General features: G+C 32.8%; 3 protein-coding genes across 3 annotated transcripts; 2 read left to right on the top strand and 1 right to left on the bottom strand.

Annotated features, from left to right (window-relative positions):
- Nucleotides 1–81: 81 nt before the first annotated feature.
- Nucleotides 82–4,864, bottom strand: LOC106711323 (early endosome antigen 1). Its single transcript, XM_014503627.2, has 6 exons — nt 4,051–4,864; nt 3,146–3,363; nt 2,722–2,866; nt 2,394–2,643; nt 2,114–2,319; nt 82–1,833 (listed from the first exon to the last, which is right to left on the bottom strand). Exons 1-6 carry the CDS (start codon nt 4,678–4,680, stop codon nt 124–126), a joined length of 3,159 nt encoding a protein of 1,052 aa, XP_014359113.2. The 5' UTR covers nt 4,681–4,864; the 3' UTR covers nt 82–123.
- A 1,210-nt stretch (nt 4,865–6,074) lies between these two features.
- On the top strand, nt 6,075–11,137 carry LOC106711458 (phosphatidylinositol 3-kinase 2). The gene is made up of 5 exons (XM_014503775.2): nt 6,075–6,245; nt 6,700–6,872; nt 7,818–7,992; nt 8,261–8,344; nt 8,483–11,137. The coding sequence occupies exons 1-5, from the start codon at nt 6,213–6,215 to the stop codon at nt 10,781–10,783; spliced, it is 2,766 nt and encodes a 921-aa protein (XP_014359261.2). The 5' UTR covers nt 6,075–6,212; the 3' UTR covers nt 10,784–11,137.
- Nucleotides 11,138–19,821: 8,684 nt separating this feature from the next.
- Nucleotides 19,822–23,354, top strand: LOC106711158. The gene is made up of 4 exons (XM_014503400.2): nt 19,822–20,067; nt 20,585–20,713; nt 22,632–22,789; nt 23,229–23,354. The coding sequence occupies exons 1-4, from the start codon at nt 19,822–19,824 to the stop codon at nt 23,326–23,328; spliced, it is 633 nt and encodes a 210-aa protein (XP_014358886.2). The 3' UTR covers nt 23,329–23,354.
- Nucleotides 23,355–24,521: the final 1,167 nt, after the last annotated feature.

The raw sequence follows: 24,521 nt of genomic DNA, 5'->3' as shown, positions 1-24,521 counted from the left end.
CAAAGACAATTTTAATGTTCCACAATTAAGTACATATCAAAAAATAATTTAAATGTATCAATAAAATTTAACATACTTTTGTAACCAACCAATTAAATAAGAATATAACACAAGTTAATTAATTTATTGCTTTTCGTTTTCTTTCTCATGACTGCTACCTTGAGAATCGTCTTCGTTGTCTTCGGAGGGTGTTCCAGCACGTGATGTTTCAGAACCGTATATATTGTGTAGTTCCTGTAACTTGTAGTTGATTTTAACACCTTTTGTAGCCGTTTTATTAACACTTTTTACCAAAGATTTCGTTTGTTCTTCTAATCTTTTAAGTCGCTCGTCTCGAGCCGCAAACATTGCCTCGTGATCCACTTCAGATGTCGATGCTTCTGGTTTATTTTCTAAAGATTCTGTAGAGCTTTCTCGACTCTCAGTTGCAGATCCACTGGGTTGAGTATTAAATGATTTGGTGGATTCCTTATGTAGAGTTTGTAATTTATCTGAAATTGAATCACTCATTTGAAGAGTATTTGTTATACTCTTAATTACATCGGAACATCCATTTTCTAAATTTTGGAGCCTTCGATCTTTGTTTGCGAGACGTTCATCCTGTTTTTTAATATTTTCTAAGATTGCCTTAAAATCAATACAAGGCTCTAAAGACGCCGAAGTATCTCTGTTTTCGTATACGGATGGATTTGAAGTAGTTTCTGTTTCTTTTAAGTCGCTTGATGAAACTTCGTTTAGATTCACCTCGTTTTCTTTGTCTGTAGGTGAATTTAATTGATGATCCTTGTTATCAGTATGTTCTAATAAGTTGCTCTGATTTTCTTTAAAACTACTACTGGCGTGTTCACTTGACGTGGAAGGACCGCTGGTATAGTTTATTGGACTTTTTATCTGCTTATCAATATAAGATGTTAATTCAGTCTGTTTCGAAAGTGAGATCCTATCTTGGCGCATCTCTAAGCTTACATTTTGTTCTGCATTATCATTTAAAATGTACATTTCAGTTGCTTTATCAGGTATAACATTTTCGGGGCTAGTAATGCCAGTATCGATACTAACTACGTTTTCGGAGTCATCGTCACAAGATTGATTGTTAACACCATGTTCTGCTAAGGAAATTTCTTCTATACAAGAATCATTACCAATATCACCTATTTCGTCTTCTGTTTCTGCATATATTTTTTCACATTCATCCAAGTGTATAGATGAATCGGATACTTCTATGGGTCCTGGCTCCTGATTATCCAAGGGTAGATCAGCAACATCTAACATATCACTGGCAGGGTCTTCTCTTTCAGCTGCTAAATTAAAGTCTGCGCTTGAATCTACTCCTACTTCGATTGACTTCTTCATTTTCTTCCTGCATCTTACTTGTGGTTCCTTTACATATTCACTTTCATCATTTGAATCGGAAGATTCGTCGGAAGGTCTTTCGTCACTGTATCCACTTTCAGCAGAATTATTCATAAACGTCGAGACGGATTTAGTTTTACGACTAGAAAACTCGGCTCGAAGGTTTTTCCAGTCATTTTCAGACTGAGAATTTTTTTCTCGGGCTTGCTTCCACTTTTCACGACAATATTCCAGTTCTTCCTTAAGTTCGTTCAGTAGTTTTCGTTTTTGTTGTAACTCGTATTTAAGTATTTTTTCATGAGTGTGTAATTGATGGTGATGTTTCCTTAAACGGCCTACTACATGCCACGTTTTGCTTAATTCAGTAGTCACGAGACATAATCTTCTTTCTTGTTCTTGTAAGCGAGTTTCTAAGTGTCCATTTAGTTGTTTCATTCGGTTAACTTCTTTGATTAAACCAAGCTTTTCAATTATTAAATCCTGAAACAAAGACACAGGGACATTTTGATTAAATATACGATCAACAACGATCTTGTAAAATGAAAGTAATAAGAAAGCTGGCAGTACACGTGTTGTTTTTTAAAAATTGCACGAAGTTTGGTTCACTGCCAATTCTTATAATAGACTGGCTCTTTTTTGTATGAGAAATGCAAAAGGTTGGTCATGAACGTATTTCGGTTCAATTATATTCTTCATTATTGAGTCATTGCTCATAATAAAATTTCAGGAAAATTAAGAGTAGATAATAGTACAAATTTACCTTTAATCTTATGTAGGTTTGGCTAACACTCGGCACCAATACGGGTCCTGATTTCGTCTCCACTGATTTATAGCAAGACGAAACTTTAACATCGTCATTTGATTGTGGTTCAGTTTGATGACTCAAGAGCTCAATTAATACTCTCCAAACTTTAGGAAGATTTTGTACAATTTCTTCTGCTTTGGGGTTTTCTGTACTTTGCGTATCTGTAACATAAATGTTCTAAAAATTTCGTCTTTACTAATTTGGTTCGCAATTTAAGATAATATATGAAAATTACCTGATACACCTTGAATGTTTTCTTTGACAGTTTCTTCTTCGGTATTAACTGATATTTTAGATTTACTTTCATCAGTTTCCTCAACTTGGCTGACCAGCTGCAGGAGAAGCTTGGGTAATGCTGACGAAGCTTCAGATCCATTCTCTTGTTCTGCCATTTGTGTGAGGATACCGTGATTCTCTTCTAGACGATTGACAAGCTTATCTAAATCTTGTTTATTTTTGTATCCTAGAAGAACTTGGGAGAATAGCTGAAATATCGAATTCGTTCAAGTAAATAAATGTTATATTGTAAAAGTAATAGAAATATTAAACGAAAGAAAGTTTACCTTATTGACTACTTCCATTTCTGCTTTTAGACCGTATGTTTCGTTCTTTAAAGAAGCTATCTCGTTTATTTTCTCTTTAATTTGCTCTTCTAATGCATTAACAGTAGACTCAAGTTCTTCTACTTTTACAGACAAGTCTTGACACCTGAAAAAAAAATCAATTTTACGTCATATTTGTTAACTTCCAGAATTCTATTCTGAAGTACATCTAATATTAAAAAAGTATTCCTCGGAAAACTTGCTTAAACTGCTCTGTTTACACTATAAGCAACAGTTGGTTACGTATAACATGAAGAGAATGAGTGTATGTCGCTATGATACTGCTGTGCAGTTTGGCGACCTTTTAAAACTTTTGACTTGTATTTTTTTGTGAATAAATAAACAAAATCTACTATCGAAATAATGTAAAGAAAAATGAACACACTTTTTAACTTCTGCCTGGTGCAATTCTTTTTGTTCTTGAAGATCTCTAGATAGAGCTTGCCTAGTCACTTCAGCTAGTCGTGCCCTTTCTTCGTAGAGGCCTCGCAATGTACGGATATTTTGCAGTTGACGCTCATATTCCTGTCTCAAATCTGCGGACAGCATATGTGTCTCTCTATCAGCAAGTGACTGCTCTATTTCCTTTAATTTCTTCTTTAACTGAAAAACAATTGAAAATTTAATGCGTAACTATCTTACGATGTGTTTAGTCATTTTGATTTTAAGACGTATATTGTTTACGAAGCACATTGTATCGTCTGGCTCAATGACAAAATTCTTTGCCAAACGCATTTAAAACGACGCGTTCAATGCGTTATTGTGGTCTTTGACCGGTGATGGAACTTTTAACTGCTCAAAAAAACCTCACTATATAATTTTGTATAATTCTGTAATTTTCGTAAGAGAATTCTAAATCAAAGGAGAACAAAAAAAGGATATTTTGTGGAATGTGGTTTAGGAGCAACACTAACTCTTCGTTTACTGTTTTATGTTAAGTCTATGAATGCCTTCAATTCCTGACAATGTTCAGAATAGAATCTATAAATTAAAAGATATCTATTTCTAATAGATAAATGAACATAACGACAGAAGTTGAAAATAAAAATTTAAGTGATAAAAATAATAACAAGAAGTGATCGATCCTTCTAATTGCTGGTCACTTGTTCATGACAGTATTCATTAATTTTAATTTAAAAGAATTTTGGAGATGAATAACTTAGTAATCGACAAACAATAAATATTTTGTGTCTCAATTTCGATAATGTTGACGTAAATGATATTATGAAATATTAGTTCACAAACTATTTCTCAATAAATTATCTCGTATCTAATTAACACTTAACTTACCTCATTCAACTGTTCTTCTCGCAAGTTGATCATAGTTTTGCTAACTGTTATAACTTCTTTGAGTGACTTAATTTGTTTAAAAGATTCCGTATTCTGTGCGCTTAGTTCCGTCATATCTGAATAAGCATTCTGTAAAGCATTATTTGTCATGGCTAGTTGAACTCTTAATTTGTTGTTATTGGATTTTATTTTTTCTAACTCGTCTTTCATTTGCAAAACAGTTTCTCCAACATTTATGTTCTCTTTACAAGCATCAAGCTCTTCAGGTATTTCGATATTGTTTTTATTTAACAAGTCACGTAGAAATTTATTTTGTTCTGCTAGTTCTATTTTTAACACGATTTCATTCTTTAAAGATTTTTCCAATTCTTTCTTCTCGTTTCTATGTCTTGACAATATTTCTCTTCTTTGTTCACGTTTAATATTCAATTGTTTTCGAAATTCTTTCATCTCTTCTTCTTTCCTTTTAGCTCTACTGTCGTCATCGCTCTCTGTATCACGTAATTCTTCTGTGTTGTATTTATGACCAGTTTCAATAATATCTTCCATTATCTCAGGATCACTTTTGATTTTATCACTCGCGACTGAAGCGTTCTCTCCTGTCGGAGCACCACTGAATATATTTCCCATTTTGGAATACTTTTATAAGGAACTCGCGATTTTAATATAGGCAATGACCGATGTAAATACTTTAATCAAGACAAAGAGCCGATCGCTTGGGTAAGTAGAAGCATGAGGCCGCGATCCCGAAATAGATTCCCCGTCAGCTCCAGACGTGCTCCAACGTTTGGAGTTCGTACAGTATTGCCGAACGATCGCTCCTTTTCTACTAACGTCTGTCAATTATTTATTTTTAACTAGTTATTTCAGACGTGTGTGTTCTGTTCCCCCAATATTCTGCTTGTCTACGTGTTTATTTCAATAAATGAAGGCTATTGAAACGAATAAAGATACTAATTTCTCAGTTTAGCTGTAGTTTGCTTTGACGTTCTTTTTTATGCCTTAATTACCGCCTTTCGTTAACCGTAACGAAAGGAGATTTATTTGTTAACTTATTACTCGAAAATATATATTGGTTTTAAACTATTTTAGATTTAAATTAATAAAAAAAAGTCCGCTGCTGATCATACTTATTATTTTAAGTCTTCTTACTTGGGAAAAATTTTCAACACTTTGCAACAAAGACAATATTTTAGTTATCGAAGTGGATTTTAGTTATCGAAGATTCAAAGGCAAGAATCATAATTTCGTATAAGAAACGATAGTATGTCGGTAGTATGTCTTCTTTATATTCTGGATATGCTAAAATATTCATTATGTTATATTCCATTTCTATATTATGGGGTAGGGTACCCTACAGTTGAACTACTAAACAAAAGTTAAAAGGTAAGAAATCGGTTACCGTTGAAAGTTTATATTCAGCATAAAAATTGCAGCAAGTTTTGCTGCAGGCGTATAATTTTCATAACGTTGTTTATTACAACATGCTTCAATGGGATTATTAAAAATATACATTCTGATGGAATCGTAAATTATAAAAATACCAATTTCGGAAGTGTGGACCGCTTTCAATATTACGTGTCATAATATTATTTTATTGTTTAATGAAAGAAGAACAAATTTTATATAAATTTTTAGACAAGCTGTGGATACAAAAGCAAACATAAAAGGATAAAAGGATACAAAGGTTTATTTAAGGGTAATTTATTCAAAAACATTGTTCCTTTGTTTTGTTAAAAACATAAATGAATACATGAAGTTATAATCTGTGTTCAATATTCAAAGAACCACAGATAAAGAGAAAAATGTTATAAATGTAAACGTCAATAATGTCAATTACGTTACGAATATGTTACGGCTTGGCGACAAGTAGCATACCAAATCTTAATCGTTTTGGAAAATACCAGTTTAATTAATACGTTTACATAATAGAAAATATATTCAAATGGTGGTAATAGAGAATTAATTGGTATTTTTGTGAAATTTAAGAGACACAGCACACTCGTTTCAAAGTAAATATTTCAAGCTGTTTAAAGATTGATTTTTTATTTTGTTTATCACAAAGTGGCTTATTGATAAAATTGCTAATAATTATCACATCTCGTGTGACGTGGCTCGTTGTTGACAACAATTTGGATATGTGAATTAGGAAAAATTGAGTGATGGATGAAAGCAATCGTAAATCTCCTTGTAAGGTAAAATATTGTTGAAATATAATCATTAAAAATAACAAAAAATCACAAACGAAAAATTGTTTCTATATTTCTTTAATAACATTATTATATTACATAAAACCTATAGTGAACTATTCCTGTTTCTGCTATAATTTCTTAATTTAATGAATTTAAGTTTTGTATTTTATTTTTAATACAAATATTCTGAAATAAGCACGTTTTAAATAGCGATAGTTCACAGCTCATTAAATGTAAATCTTTGAGTTATGAAACATTGGCTAGACCATAGTTATATTTTATTTTTTTTGCTTTAGACTCTTTGGTAATGCACTGTGCTTTTCTTGTATTATTTGCTCCATTTATTTGTTTTATCGAAAATCACGTAGTCTATATAATACTTGTTTATATCATACCTTAAAATTGACATTCCACATGCTTGTTATTGATTGTTTTGATGTTGCACCGTAATCAATAGGAATGCAACAGTGCGGGTGAGGCACAGTTGCATGCGGAAGTGGCAAACCTTCGGCAACATGTTGCAGACAAAGATGCGCACATTGTAGGTATTGAAGCGGAGTTTGTAAAGTGCACCGCTAGAGCTGATGATTTAGAGGAGCAGGTCGATACCTGGAGAGAGAAGTATGAAAGGTAAGACTTTTTCTCAGCATAACTATCTATCTATCTACTCAAAACTGTGGTTGTTCACTGCTGGACATAGGCCCAGGTCTTTGTCACTCACATCTACAGTGCTCTTGTAAACTTGACCAGATTGAGAAATAAGAAAGCAATTCATATGTTTACCAATAAATTTTTAGCACTTCTGTTATGTATATATATGTGATGATAAGAGTTGGGGAAGTTTCCGTAATCTCATAATTTATTTAAGTGCTTAAATACAATAACTTGTGTGTTTTTAAAAAACATTTATTTTCATTTTGATAATTAATACATCCATTAGGATGTAAAAAATGTATTTTGATTGTTATCAATTAGTTGGAGTTTAACCTTTGTTAAGAGATTATTAAATAGTTTTACATTTAACAGAACATTAATTGATAATTATTCAATAAGACAAAGATTGTCTTGTGATAAGGATGTTATGAAATTGCTCTATTTAAGTTTATATTCAACAATGCTTTATTTAGACAAAATATTATGAAATACCTGTCTTACTATTGTAATAATTGTCTTTAATGTTTTAAACAATATAGTAAATCTTAACACTTTATTAGATTTTTTGATACATCAAATTATATCTTCGTTATGAGTGTTAATATAAAAGAAAGTCGTGTTAGTTACACGATTTATAACTCAAGATCGGTCAAACTGATTTAGCTGAAAATTGATGGGGAGGTAGCTTAGAACTAGGAGACGGACGTAGGAACTTTTTTATCTTGTGTGCATTTTTTTATTCCGCGCGGACGGAGTCGCGGGTAAAAGCTAGTGAGGGATAAAGCACAAATATTTTTGCATAAAATGAATAAAAATCAATGTATTGATTAATTTTTTTTAACAAGTCAAATTGAATGAACAATTTAAAATATCCTATCACAGATTTACTTTTAATTTACTAATATAAAAGAAAACTTCCAGACTGTATGACTCACATAAAAGGGTTCAGAAATTAAATCAAGTTTTGGAGGACAAGTTACTGCAGATGGTTGACAAGATGAAGAGTGAAAAGAGCCAGTTGACAAAAGATATTGCTACACTTTCTGTCAGATTAGCTGAATCTAAGCATAACTACAGCATGCTGCAGAAAGAAAATGTAAGTTGGATTTTTTTTACAATTTTGTAGATATTCAATGTTTTTAAAAGTTAATTTTGTTAAGTTATTCATCTTATGTTAAGTGACTATTAAATAACAAAATATCTGTGACAGTGTCCAAAATACTTAAGATGAAATGGAAAAGAAAACACTTTAATTTCTTTCAATCACATGTTATTTCTTATAACTTATTTATTTAATGGTGTTACCATTATATTTTGATTTTACATTAAAAAACTATTTACATTTAATATTTGTGTTATTGCAGGAAAGGTATAAAAATGATATGAACTTAGCCATCCAGTTGCTGCAATGCAAACCTGATAATTTTGTATCTCAAAAACTTGATAATGTAAGTTAATTTTTTTTTTGTAATAGAACACATTGATTTTATATATTTTTTGTTCTTACTTTTTATTTTATAGCAACAATAATAATCAATTACAATTATATTTTAAAAAGAAAATCTAATGAGTAAATTAATTTACAGCTCCCTGTAGATACTCAAGCGAGAGTATCCCAATATGTCATGTCTAAGACATCGAAACCGCCAAGTTCAAGCCAATCTAAAACTGGCAACGATTTGGATACTTTCGATGCTAGCGAATATGAATTCAATATATCCGCTTCTCTTATGTCTAAAATATTAGAAGATAGCATCCAAGATACTCTTACAAAGCACTGTGACACTTGCACATGTACTAAATCACAAAGCAAACCATTCTGTTATAATGAAAGTTATTACTCAGTGTCCACACAAACATCATTGACTGGTGAAATGAAGAATTCCCTCTGTTTGAATTGCAACTCTGAGATAAAGTCTTTGAAATCAAACTTAAGCATGAGAAGCGTTTCGCCTCATGGCATTAAGCTTTTAAACGAAAAGACTAACCTCGCACTTGGCAACATGTATATATTGCCACAGTCAACAAATGTTGTCACTGAAAGTAACAAAGACTTGTTAGATAAAACTGTTACTAACAATCTTGTACAAACAACACAACCACCGATTGAACCAAATTCAATAGTTTGTACTATCGAAAAAGAGGCGATTAAAAAAATCGAAGAAGAATTGAAACAATTAAAGAAAAATAACATGAATATGGAACCTTCGGTGCATCATAAGCTTTGCGATAGAACGAAGACTTCGATATCCAGCAAGAAAAGTAGTGTTCATAGCATAGGTCATGAAGATTTACTTAAAGACAAAGCTATTGATAAAGACGCAAAATTAAACAGCCAAGTACAAGCAGCCGAGACTAGTAGTTTGCGAAAAAATTCACAAAGTTCTATGGGAGGAGTGAGTCGAACATCTTCTGTGGCAAAGTCTGTGAGCACACACAAGTCTAACACTCAAGTAGGTCCAGGTCCCAGATTCTGTCACTTACGTATGCAGGCAGGCTCCAAGAATATACTATTGGATAATGCGGAACCTGATGTACCGCCAGTATTGTACAGGCGACAAAGCAAATGTACAGAAAATTCAATTTTCAAAGATTTAAATGATGGAATGGAAAATTTTATTGATTTAGTCAAAACAGAAGATGATTACAAAACTAGTGTAAACAATGATAGTGTTGTAGTTGAAACAACTTTAATAGACGTTCATGTTGATAATAATAATAAAGATTCCGAAACTTCTATAAAAACAAATTCTATTAATCCTATCTTATTAAATGTGTCTTCTTCGCCGTTGCAACCTTTGAAAACACATAATTTCTCAAATAGTTCGGAGCACAATAATAATATTAATACACACAGTATCAGCAGTCAACAAAATCAAACAGATATAGATAATCTATTGAACGATTTTAATGTAGACAACGCGATGCAAAATAACAATACAGAAACAGTGACAGACAAAAAATTTGATATCGTTAATACAAATGATAATGAAGATATAAAAATATTTAATTTCGATCATTATGAACAAACTAAAGCCGGTCAGTTTTCGAAACCGCTTAAAAAAATAGACATGTCCCAACTTCATTCCATTGAAAATACAAAGATATCCAAAGATTACCCACCGATAGGAAATTTAACGAGTTTTGATAAAAAAGATCAACCAAATATTAAACAACAAAAATCATCATTACCAGCTATTGTTAATGTTTATCCAAATCTGACGCAAACTCATTTGAAAGTAAACGAAAATACCAAAGTATTTACAAACGAACAGAGTACGAGTTCTTTGTCCAGCGACGATAGTGCAGCGATACTGCAAAAGCAACAATTGCTCCGAGTTGCTGAATGGGTCGAGAAAAATTTGGAACAACAGAACAGTTTTAACGATCCATTAGAAGACGAGTGTAACTTTGTTAATCGGAACATTAGAAGAGATAATAAACTGAGTAGACTTACTGAGACACTAAATGAGCTAGCTCTCAATATGCCACATCCTGTGAGCAAATTTTCCAAGACATATTCACGAGATGCTCACAATAGTTGGATTCATAACAGTACACATCAAAATACTAACCAAGAAAAAGAGACTAAAGTTACTAAAGTAACTGGCAATGTTGTTAAGGAAACTATATTTCCAGTAGAAAGTGGAGATGTGACGGTCACTGAAATAAATGTGAGTAATCCGGAAAGAAATATGGCTAACTATAATATGGGAAATGATTTGGCTGGGGCTTTAAAGTCTAAAGATAAAGAGATATCGCCTGAAGATTTAGCTAGAATGGAATATAATGTGAAGAAGTTTTTGTTGAGTGGACCTCAATGGGCCAATCCGGCCTCAGTTGGTAGAAGTCGATGCACAAGCAGCAAAACTGAGACTGACGTATAACATTCCATACTAAAATATACAAAAAGCTAAATCGCTCGCTGATTCTCTCAGTATTTATAAGAGCTTTTTTAAATCAGTTAATTGCTTATATTTGAGGCTACATGTGAAACGTATATTTGTTGTGTAAAATTGTGTATCTCGCTTTAAGAGAGGTTAACTCTTAAAATTTATATCTTGAAATGGACTGAAGTTAGATTTAAGTGGGTTTTAAGATGAATGCTAAACATTTTTGCTATAAAATCAATTTTTGACTTAACACGATAGATAGCTCGTAAAAGCAGTTAACGTCAGATTTAAATAACTAGGCCTGTTTTCATAGTTTCCACATACTAATTCAGAAGACAAAGTTCTTAAGGTCAAAACATAATATGTAATTACATATAAACTGTCTTTAAAGTATTTGTTAAAAAGATAAAAAAAAGTCGTCTATTTTTTTTTCTACACTACTGTACCTAAATATGCATATAATTTTTGTTTTTATTTTATATTTTTTTATCGAATTTAAGTCCTAGTCAAATATTTTGATATTATTTATGAATATCATAACTTTTGATAAGTATCTTATTTATAACTCACCAATAAATATTTACGCAAAACCAAAAGCTGCCATTTGCAAAGATATTTTAGACTTAGATTAGGATCGCAATTTATACAAAAAAAAAAACAAAGTATTAGATCTGAAAAATATGCATTAAAGTTTCTATTAATGTGATAAATACAAAGTATAAACTTAGCTTTCACTTATGTACAAAATTGTTTAAGCACATATTATATTCAGCAGCTAATATACAATTAAATATATCTAAGGTTTTTTTTTTGTCAAATGTATTCCAAAATCTTTGACTCATTCCATATAAATACGGCTAAATATGAAATCCGTCGATTGAGAATTAGTACTAAAAATAATTTTAAATTTAGACATAAGTTATTTACTGCTATGCATTTGTAACATTATGTGATAAAAGCTGACATTTTAAATTCTTTATCCACATCTCCCAATGTTTTTCGAAACATAAAAAAGTTTTTATATATCGGTTTTTGTTGAACCCTAGCACGATTATTCGTGAGAACGTATTCGTAACGTCATCGATACAATTTGTTTTAAAAGGAGATCATTACTTTTCAAATGGAATTCAGATCCGTACGAAAATAGTTGTTCGTTGTAATGTGAGCCGGACCAAATCAACGCCCCCACCGAATAGGAAAATTCAAATTTTTCAGGAGAAGCAAAAAACTGTATTTCTTTAATAACTTCATCAATAATTATTGTACAAGAATCTTTTAGATACCAAAACAAAGCTTATTTTTATAGCTTCATTGTATTTAATTTTCATTCATGTATTCCGGGTGTATTCTGTGCTATGAAGGAAAAATTATAAAACCGAAAATAAAAAAAAACTGTTTCAATAATGACATTTTATCTCCGTAATTAACATTAAGAAAAATATAAAAAAAAATCACAAAGTGTAATAGGACCTTTAGATGCCGAATTCGACGGAAAAGCAAGAACTCGGTAAGAGTTGCATTACAGGATTATTCGATGGGGGCGTCGTAATGATCTTTGTGTAGATGAGATTGGTATACTTTACGCCCCGTATAAATTACAACAACAAATCTCATAACAAATTTTGACATATTTTGTCGATGACGTAACGAAGGCGCGTGTCGCAAATATTTTATTAAAAATATTGAACAAACAGCGAAAAATCTAGCTCTTGACTATTAAACATTCCTTTAATGGAGAGAGTTATACAAAAAAATGATATTTCCCTTTTCAACACATCCTATTCTATGTCTAACTACCCTTCTTGCTTATTTACTCATAAAAGGGAAGGAAGGGTAATAGACCTAGTTTTAGGTTTCCGGCACCAAACTCATCAGACCAAAAAAACTAGTCAGTTTTTTTATCACGTAAAGTTACCGAACTGTGCTTTTGCTATGTCTGCTAAACAAATTAAGTACGAGTGTGCAAAATTATATGTCCTCTTGAATGGAATATATTTTTAAATATAATCTAGATAGGTTAATTGAAATGATAGTACGTACGGAATGCAAAGCTAATTTTGGTGTGTATTTATAATGTTAAATTCTTGCACAATTTTATGTCTTAATGTTAGTGATCGTCTCTGCAAGTATTAATGTCAGGGGTGTCCAAACTTTTTCGTTATTAATAAAAAAAATAAAAATTACTTTTAATCAGTTTTTTACACTCTTGGAGTTGAGAATGTCTTAATGAGTTAAATCTGGCCTTTGTTTAATAAAATATAAAAAAAATCGTAATTGGCAAAGTCAAAGGTTATGTTTATACCCTAGTTTAGACACCTCTGGCATATGAAGCATATTTTATATTGATGGTAAAAATAATATGAAACAAATTAGGCTTATCACGAACTTGTGATAGTTTTTTTTTATTTTTTAAATTATGTACCACTTGTGACAATATTTTGTGATGTTTTAGTCGTATTTACTTATTTATCGGTTATTGTGTCTTTGAACATTGTTAATTTTTGTGTTATTGATATCATAGATCTGCTTCCCGAAGTGTAATAAAGCTAGGGCTGGTCCTGTGTAATGAAGCTTCAGCGGCGTACATTGTAAACGTGTTTGTTTATTAAATACACTGTGACTTAGTTTTTTTTTTTTTTTCATCTACCTTACAAAATCAAACGTACTTCTATGTACAAGTAGTAGGTTGTGTTCTGGGGTCTATCACGAAAATCTTCGAGAAAGTATTTGCAGTACGTTAGATTTGTCTTATCGGGCGTAAAGTAGAACGACAAATCTCATACAAATTTTGTTGATGACATTACGAATACTTTTTCGCATATTTTCGTGCTAGGACCACTGTATAACGTCTCGTTACGAATGAAAGGGATGGCAATATATTTTTCATAATAAGAGCATTCGAGCCTCTATAAAGTTTTCATCGCTCTGTATGTACTATGAACAGTAGCAAATTGCTTGGGCATCAGCGCATGGTATGATCTGTAGTAGCTAACGACTAGGGCTTATCTATCTTGTACGATATCAAAGACCTTCGCGTTTCCAAAATCGCTTCAACTGAGAGGCTATTGTTCGCCCGGCCTTGCGCACTCGTCCCATTGTTTGAAGCTTCAATATTCATCTTAACATAAAATTTCACCTTGAAAGAATTATTAACACATGCGATTGTTTATTTTTTTATCTTGTCCAGAAGGTACACGGACTTTAATCTGGGATTCTTGTTAAAACATTGTTTTTGCCTTGTATTATTGTTTTTGAATCACGGAATCTAATGAACACGATTGTATGATAATATTTGACTGTCAATGCTTTTTTTTTGTTCAATCTTTTTATCGAGTATTTTAAGTCGAATTCTTTTTAATGTTTAACCTGTATACCAATAAATATAACAAAGAGGTACAAAACTAAATTTATTCAACTACCCTACTATAGTTCACTATCAACTATTAAAGTTACACTACTTTGATGGTATTTTTTTTACATTATGATGTGTTATGAAAGTGTTTCAATCTTCCGTCGCGAATATTTTCGAATATTGCACGGTGCGTACAAAGTTATGTCGCTCGTCGCAATGCCGCCTCTAATAGCTTCTCGCTTGTTCCTGCCAATCACGAATAGGTTAACCATCAATTTGTTAATTGTAATAGTAAACAGTTTTGCTATATCGATTAGAAAATTTATCTGCAATCCAGATCTTCACATGGCTATGAGTTCATTTGAAAAACTTAAGATATTCACCCTCCTAAATTCCAGGTCCCGTCTGTAGTACCTGTAAAGGTTGATACTGCATCTGTAAGTCGAAAAACATATATACTTTCCAAAGACAAATACAAATCTATTAGGATGACCAGAACATGGTCTCTCCTAAAATATTTTATATGGTTACTCTACCATGAAGTCGAAGCGAATGACCATGAAATTAGAATCACACGACAGGTGGCCAGCCCTTGATAGTGTGATCTAGACACTGGCAATTATTTGATCCTGCTACGCTCTGCGGCATCATCGAGGTATGTCCCACAAACAATTACATTTCGTTTAGTTTACGTTCATGATGCTACGTAGCTAATCTGAAAAGAGCTAGTTATTAGGCTATCGTCTAAGCTAAGATTTTAAATTACAAGGTAGTAGACCTTGTTTTTCGTCTACCCACATTAGAATGGAAGATGTGAAAGCTTTGGATTTACTTGATAGTAAATACGCATATTCATAGATTAATTTAAATCATTCTTTTCACTCAGTAACTTCTAAATTGTTATCGAAAGATGATGTTTTACAATACTTTTTATAATGTTCGGTGTTGGTTTTAACACGGTCAATAAGAATGAAATCAATAAGCGGCCTGAATTTTTGGTAACCACAGTAAAAAGGTACGTACGTCTGTGTTGTAGACGTTTTATTTTATTGTCCGCGAGATTTCTTAAAGTATACCGAGTAACATTTTGCTGAATGACTTTAAAATTTAACACATATTTGCCGAGTTTACTTTCAAATGAAGAAATTGTAGTGGCAGTGAACGTGTTAAGTAAAAATATTCTTTACGAGATATAACAATGTGTTGCTTGTTTACCACAATTAAAAATTATTGATTTATCGGTTACCTACATTATATTTTGAGGGGTCAAGTGAAAATTTTCAATTTTCATTTCCTGCATGTCTCTTTCGAATAAATTGAAAAAAAAATAGCGCATAATTATTGCCTTTGTTGGGAACAACTTGACCGTCCGGAACTTGGTCAAGTGAATAAAATAAAAATTTCACGGAAACTCAATCGAATCTTAATCGAGCTTTTAATGATCAATCGCTTAGTTTGATTTGAAATCAACTCTAGCATTAGATAGGGTCTACTTCGTTTGTTTAACTGTAGGTAGGTTAACATTTATACCAGTCGTCACTTTAGTCTTGCTATGCTTGACTCTGATGGCTTACTTACCATGATTTTTGTTTAGTGACTTGATGCTTGATATAGTTTGAAGCTTCTACTGGTTCTACAAATTCAATGTAATATAGTTTTAAGGAAAGCTATTTAAATTAAATCTTGAATATAATAAATACTTCAATTTTTTAAACCTATGTATGCCAACACAAAACTTTGAATTCAGGTACTTAAATCATGTAGGAATGTCTTATTATGCTTTGACTCATTTGTTATGGGTGGTTACAGAAACGTAAAGTATATGATTGTACGAGTGTACGTTATATTTATGCGATAACGTTATTTTGCGTAATATATACACGCGTTCTTGGAAAATTCAATGTTACAACGTGTTATATCAAACATGTAGGGCGGTTTTAGTCAACTTCTCACGGTCACCAACAACGGCAGGAAATATTTTGGAAAATTATATTACATACCGTTATTGTAACTGGTCTGGTAGAATTATTGTCGAAAACATGTTATGTTTCGGGATATATCGTTCATTGGTATGGATTAGTAGCACTTTCAATAAAGTGCACCCGTTAGCGAATATAAGCTGTCGACACGCACGCTATTCGTAAATTTTTTACGACCCCATAACTATTATGTCCGTTCTAAAACTGTAACATCTATAACATATCGTCTAACGAATGAAATTTAAACGATTCACGGCCATGAAATTCTTATTATGTCAGCATGTTGCGTAAAAACTGTAACTTCGGCGATTTGCTCTTGATCTGCGGCTTTTACTTTAATTGGGAAGTACAACCTTGTCAATCAATTCGTTAACTATGCTACTTATTCATTGGATTCCGTTGCACCAGAATTTTTTCTTCGAATCGTTTTAACCGAATCATTTCAAAAACATTAAGAATAACTTAAGAGTAGCTCAAAGCTAATACTTATGAAATGGCGTATAAATAATCTGTAGTCTGTCTGTGTGTTGAAGTAATTTTAGAACGACTTAGGCACTGCGTACGTACTATTAGTGTGTGGTATAAATATAAAAATTTACACAAATTACAAGACAAGAAAAACAAGACATAAACGCATAAGAAACCACGCGGCATATCTAGCAACAACGTGTAGGAAGCTAGTTACTAGGCACTTTTTTAGACCTTGTAAATGCTCTAAGGTATCGCTTCAACCTACCACAACGGTAACCACCCGCTGTGAATGTTCTACGTTATCTTTTAGTACAATCGTGATGTAAGATTTGGGGACAGATACGTGTTTTGTATGTGATGACGTCACTTAATCGTGTGAACAGTTATAGTACATTTAGGAGCTATTATCTTCGCTACGCAGTTTAGGTACTGTTGTAATGTTTTTATCGCAACATGTTGCTGTGACAAAGAAAACTCAAAACTTGAATAGTACAGATATATATTAATTTAGTTCAGGTAAGTTTAATTCCTCACTTTCAGCAAAGTTTTTCCTTACTTTCTTGGATTCAAATGTAAGTAACTTAAATCATAGTGGTAGACGACAGCAACAACAATTGTTGCAGGAATGGGTCGTCTCAGTGCAATAACACGACCCAACAGAAGACAGGCGTGAAGTGGAAGTAATTTCACGTTTTGTCCCATGAGCGTGCGTGCCGGTGGCCTAATTTTAGTTCCCTTTCCCTTCCTACCCCTTTCTTATAACGGACAGGACGGAGGAGAGGACGCATAGTAAGGGAAAATATCCTACTTTGCGTACCCTCCTGGTCGATTAAAGGTAGGCCACACATCAGCAATCGCGGATGTCTATGGGCAACGGTCGCCGCGCTGTTTCGGCGAATTGTGGAGGCCGTTTTTCATTTGACACCTTATCATATATAAAAAGTACAATAATAAATATTAACAAAATATTTGACTCACATCAAAACCATGTATTTTGTCTTATCTGAATAAGTAATGGTAAAATTTGCCCCAATGTTTCTGACCTTAAAACTAAAACAAATATAATTATAAAAAAAAGAATTGAGAAAATAATATATCCATCAACTCCATAGACTAAGACAGTATGTCTTTGTTTAAATTAAGTAAGAATGCTTCTAAGTACAGGATAAAAACAGTTCTTAGCCTAAAAACCCATTTGTCCGTTATTATGAATAGATTTAGTAATTGTATTGAAAGGTTTGTCCGCGGTAAAGTGTGAAATACTCGGAGAAAGCTTTCACACGGCGCCAACGTAAATTGTACGTGGATTGTCGTCGGCGGTCAAATGCAACCCGGTTTGGCTCACGTTGGGTCAATCAAATTGCCCTGCTGTATGACGCTGTGCTCTACATTTAAACTGGTGAAATATGTTTTGAGGTTAAGTTAGTGTTAAAGTTATACAAATAACAAATCATGTAATTATCTCAGTCTATATGGGTACACCGGATTACTGTCCTCCAAATCATTATTCGTTATTTTAAGCAATTCATCGATCTCTTTCTACTTCTGTCCCTATTGTTGTATCTCCCGTTCTCATGCCGTTATTGTCTTCTTATAACATGCCCACGCTAACCTTATGTTCCTAAGTATGGACTACAACTGGTATTAGTTACAACAAAAAGCTTTAGGAAGAGGGATGTCCCAGGATCATACTAAATAGAATTTAATGTTAATATTCCCATGGTACATTCCTAAATCCCCGGATAAGAAACATAACTGGTTGGTTGACAAGTATACATATTTTTCAAGATAACACAAATTTTACGACATTTATTAAGACTACTAAATACTTTTTGCTATTTTAAAAGTAAAAAGAAATGTCATAACAATTTGTAATATGTCAAATTATGACAGGACTTGCATTTTTCATGCATGTCTTGCGAATAAATAAATAACGAGGTTTCCAATTTTTTTTTATTCAATATTACTCGTGAATTTCACTGATTTTACAACACAAAATAAAATTGTAATGTGAAAATTTACTAGATTGTATTGATTTGGTGTAAATAGGGTAACATAAATTAATTAATTTTTTCAACAATATTCTACAAAATTGAGTAAGTACCGCATTCTATTTTATTTAATTATACCCTTTATTAGTGCATTTATGTAAAACTAGCTATCGTCCACGACTCCGCCCGCGCGGAATTAATAAAAAAAAGTATAATTAGTAGACTATTTGTTCTTTCAGACTATGTTCTATATCTATGCCAAATTTCATCGAGATCCGTTGTGCCGTCCTAGAGATACCTTGTAACATCCATGCATCTATCCAAACATTCGCATTTATAATATTAGTAAGATGTACCATACGAATATATATATATATGACAGAATGAATATGTTATATATATATATATATATTTCTCTAAGCCAGTGAGTAACATGACAGTCTAATGTGACATAGAATATGTGAACCACAAAACAGCTATTCGCAAAATTAGATGAACTATTGTGAACACACGAATAGATAAATTAACATTTAAATCTATAAACTATCTTGGTATGACATTAAAATTATTATCATAAATCAGTTTTCACAATAAGTATTCTACTTTGAAAAATCCACAACTTTAAAAATGTACTCACTGTTGTTAATAAACATATTACGAAGTATCATTATTTTTACTTCATCTTTATATATAGAAGTTAATAAAATAACAACAAATATGCCATCACAGATAAATTAAATTTCTTCTATGTATATAGATACAATTGTAACTGCACAATAACTAGCTCTGTTAGAAATAGCTCTCAGTAAAAACTAGATCTATTGGTAGGACGGCCGGGATAAAGGCGCGCGTTTGAGCCTCACATACCACAAAGGTATGAGATAATAAACCTTAGAATCATATTGGTCTCAATAAAACAATGCTTCAATATAAGATGAAAAGGTAATTGAAAAATTACCAGCGTATTCAGGCGCTTGGTGTGAAAGAAAATAAGATTACATTTTAATGTTTTCTTAGCTAAAGTCAAGATTTATTTATTGTTAAGTCCTTTTAGATTAATGATGACTAAATTTTTTCCTAGAGATTGGCATTATTTCTCGCGGTTAGGTGAGGTTGTAACCTCCAGTAGCCTAATCGGATTAACTGATTGTGATATATGAATTTTCATTCGATTCTTTTTCTTCTCCGGGTTGTCATTAGTTTAAATTTAGACGAGTTAATTGCTTGTTCCAGTGGTGAATGGAAAAATGCAAGTTTGGTGCCTGCACGAAATGTGTTCGTAAGGAGGTGAACGTGGAGTTGGAATCTGAGGCGGGAGCGTGCGAGGCCGGGTCCGGGTCCGGGGGCGGAGGCGCGGGACCGGGGGCGGAGGCGTGGCGGCGGCAGTGTGGCTGCGTGCGCACCAGCGACAAGCTGCGCCGCATCATCGAGCAGTTCCCCTGCGCGCCGCCGCCCTCCCCCGCTGACAAGGGCACCTCGCAATTTGTAATTCATTCATACTAACTATCCCCTCAAGCTCCTAATCGAACTAACTAGCCCCTCAAGCTCCTAATTAAGACACTGTCCAGGAGTGTCCGTATATAGGGTAAAAGATCTTGGGTCGCTTAGATAGCTCCACAGGATCACTAGCAACATCAAGGGATTGCTGGGGTTCTTCGTAGACCTGGGCGGGTTTGAATAGTTCAAATAGTCTATCACACTCAGTCATTGAATGACTGAAGATTTCTCATACTAAACGTACGTTTTCTCCCATTGAGCGATTCTGAAGATGATATATACCTTACTGTCCGGTGATCTGTGTCTAACTCAACGACATTCAATATTATATAAAGCTACCTGCCCACCAATTTTCAGTGAAATCGATTCAGCCGTTCTTGAGTTATAAATAGTGTAACTAACACGACTTTCTTATATATATATAGATGTTTAATCTCTATGGTCGTAGTTTAGCAGTCTACAAGGTATATGAATATAATATACATATTTTATCACCAAATATTAGCATAATACTGGGACTTGCATCTCCGCGTTCTGTTCCGTGCACCAAAACCGTGCGATCCCCAGTTGTGAGCAGCGAGCCGACGATTCAGTCGAATGCGCTACCATGGTCAAGGATAAAGAAATAGAGCCAGTAAGTTTTACTATACTCTATTAATCTTTTATAACAATAAAGAAAAAAAAAAATCGAACCTCCCTTGAACACCTTACTTTTTTAATATTATTAAGTGGCAAACGAACAAGCGGCCATCAGAATTCGTCGAAATAGCAAAGTGCCATTGCCCATTAACATTAGCAAACGGAGAATCGACGGAAAAGTGGATGCACAGAAAGATAGTATTTCCCCTTCCTATACTTCCCCTCGATCGAAAAATCTTCTACTTCTCTTTTCATCCTCTTATTATAAGAAGAAAACGGTGGGAATGGAAAGAGGATTAAAATTAGGCCTCCGACACGCACCGTTACGTTAGTACTAAATGTACATTGTTATGTAACTACTAATTACGATTATTTACTAAATATATTTGTTTAATGCATCTAAGACATTCAAGGATTTAGGCTATTAAAACTCATGTACCCTTCTGAGTAAAATGAAAAAAGAAGAAAAGTCATGTATTAAAATTAGTTCAAAGGCTTTTTTTATAACCAAAAATTTGGTTTATTATCCTGTGTAATGTTACTTATCTTAGTTTTCTTTTTCTTACAAGTGAAAAGTAGTAAAGAATTGTAATGTCGTGATGTAAGATAGGATCGGAAAGGATCGTGATACGGTCCGCTGACGTGTTCCCAGAGGACGCGGCGGCTTTCAAAATACAACCTCATTTCGATATTATCTAATCTTCATAATACTGACATAAAACCTTGACCTCCGTAGTAACATTCTTTTATCAATGTCTTTAACCCGAAATACTTTAACTAAAAATGTTTATTGTTAGAAAACCAAGGTCTTATTTCTTACCCACGTATGCCGCACTTCCTTACTATTTATTATGTATTGTTATCACTAGCATTTGCACGCGACTTTTTGGGTGCGGAATAATAAATTTAGTAATAAATATAGCCAGTCACTTGGAGATATTGTAGCTTCCCAACAGTGAAAGAATTTTTCAAATTGGTTCATTACGGAGCCTATTTAAGCAAACAAACAATAAAATCTTTTCTCCTTATAATTTAAGTATAGATAACTTTAAATGCGTACATGTAACATTGTCACTTTCGCACCATAAGGTCTAAACCAGTGAGAGAATATTATGCAAAGGCATTATCAGGAGTACAGCATATGGGAAATCTAAAAAAAGATACGTTTAGAGAAAATTAAGGCACATCAAATTGAGCTCCCGTGTAAAACTAGCTGTTATTTTTGTTTATTTAACATTGATAATGTTTATATTATTATTGTTATGCAATTTTGCCTTAATTTTATAGTAATAATTATAATTATTCTACAAACGGATACCGGATATAAAGGCGGATAGTACGAAGGCTTCCTTAATAATCTGATTAAGTACAATTTGTTACATTTAATTTGTTTATTTAATATCACGATTTTAAACGAAATGAGACCTTGTAGAAAGCAGTTAACTCGCTAGTTGTAGCGTTGCAGCTCAATTAACTTTTAGATAAAATCTCTGTGGGTCAAAGCCAAGTATTCTGTTTTCATGTTCCGCGGTCAAATATTCTGGCTAAAGCATTAAAGTGTAAACGCAACATATTATCACATAATTTGCATTAAACATTTGTACTTTCTTCTTAATAATTTGAACGTTAACGAACGTATTCTATTTTAGACTGTGACAAACGTATCTGGTCGGTAAATATATATGAAACATTCAATGTCAAAAAAGTGCTGCAAGATCCATGTCAGACTGAAGCTGGTGTCTTGTCTTGTGTTATTATCTATTGCTAAGTTGGTTTGACATGTTTTCAGAACTAAACAGTATAACAGAGATACTCTAATTATCCTTTTTTTTCCCCAGACCATTTGACGAATTATAAAAGGAGTTGTAGATGACGACCGAACAAATGAATTAAGTATTCTTACCTTTTTGCAGGAAAGCTCGCGACCGTTCGGTGTGGTGACTGACATAGTGCAGTTGCTGCAGCTGTCGGTGACTGCGACTGCGCTCGCCCTTTACTACCTCATCTACTGTTACATGCAGCTCGTATATTATACTCTGCGATCTGCGCTTTACTTTCATAATGCTGATGGGTAAGATTATAACAAGGAAGTAAACAAAGAAGCAAATCGTTTTTGTTATGTGGTGACCATCATCTGCTACTTGTTAGAGAGAACAAAACGATTTGCATCTTTGTTCGTGGTCGAAAAAGTTTCCGGCCTCAAAGTTTATGTCCAAAATGTAACGTACCTTCAAGAGTACATTCTGACCACATTACCACAAAATCTTAGTCAAGTGCAAGTTTATTTATTATAAAAAAAGACAAGAAAAACGCGAAAACATGAAATTTACAATATAGAAACATGGATTATTTAGAAGTTCATACAAATATTTCAAATTTGTTTTTTTTTTCATGCTTTTTCTTATTATAATCTTTGGGAATATAATCAAGATATTTGCACGTGTAGAGAGCACATCGATAATTTAATATAATTTGTATCATTCACCTGTTCTTATTGTGTCACATCAAAGGCCGATGAAGATAACGATCGGCGTGGTGACGCTGACGTCACTCATCGTCGGCTTCAACCTGCTCGTGCGGCTCGAGCGGCTCTTCTTCATCTTCAATTGATACGCGAATTGTAAAAGATAAATTATAATGTCCTTGATTTTCTGGTGTTATTTGAAAATAAAACAAATCCATCAGTTCGTTTGTTATTACGCTGTTGTTTGTTATTTTTTTTTTTTTAAGCTACATACTTGTAAATAAGTTTTTAAAAATGATATTTGCCGTGTTTTTTATAAGTTTAGCCCTATCATGTTTGCTTTCTGATCATTTAATATTGATGAAAATTCCGATAGAGTCAATATCGCTTTTGGTCACTTTCCAAATTTCATTATATTGTAATGAATAAGATAAAAAATGTAGAATCTCTTATATTTTTACTAATTTAAAAAAAATTGAGTAAACTCTATTAGTGTAATTTAGTTTGTCTTAGAAGAGTCGTAAGTGTGTTAAAGTAAACAAAACACGAAGAAAAAAGAAGAGTTAGCTGTAACCGTAACTTAGATGAAGTGAAATTGTAGGTACTTTTAAATTGTTCTACTTTCAGCGTGATCTCATATCACAGAATAACTCATTTCGTATATGTAATTAGAAGTTCAGAGGCTTACATTCCTGTGAAGAGTAAAATTTACCTAAGAAACATATTTCCACAGCTCCATGTTAGGTATACAAGATAATTATTAAGTAAATGGATAAAGGTCTGACAGAAAATTAAATATTTTAAGGCGGTAGTATACGAAATAAAAGTTTGAAATACCGTCATGGGAATATATACATACAATCGTTTTGTAGTAACAACAATCTAAAGTAATTAAAATCCTATTTGTATTTAAATATATAGAAAAAGTATTAATTAAGTGTTAGTATCAATATTATTAATATCATATAATTAATTGTGAGTATCACATTTCTATAAATATTCCTTGGATAATACAAATAACTTACTTTTACAAGAATAATACTAAAAAATATTTTACATTTCTTTTATACCATTAAACTAATATAGATAGAAAAAACACGAAACAGCTAATAGTTTCACGTACTAACAATAAAACTAAGACAAAACTAACAACAAATTAAAGGCTTTCACAATTTTTTCTTTAGCCGTTGTGTTGAAGCAGTGATCTTTTAGTAAGGCGTTAAAGCCCCTTTCGACCATTGATACGGCGTCCGTGAGGGAGGAACGGAGGCTGTTCACGTCGACTATTACATTGTCGACCGTCAAAGGCGACGCGCGTTTATTCGCGACTACTAAAATA

This window comes from Papilio machaon, chromosome 14 (assembly GCF_912999745.1).
Source record: "Papilio machaon chromosome 14, ilPapMach1.1, whole genome shotgun sequence".
Classification (NCBI taxonomy): Eukaryota; Metazoa; Arthropoda; class Insecta; order Lepidoptera; family Papilionidae; genus Papilio; species Papilio machaon.
Note: the sequence above shows the minus strand (reverse complement) of the source record. Positions and strands in the feature narration are given on the sequence as shown.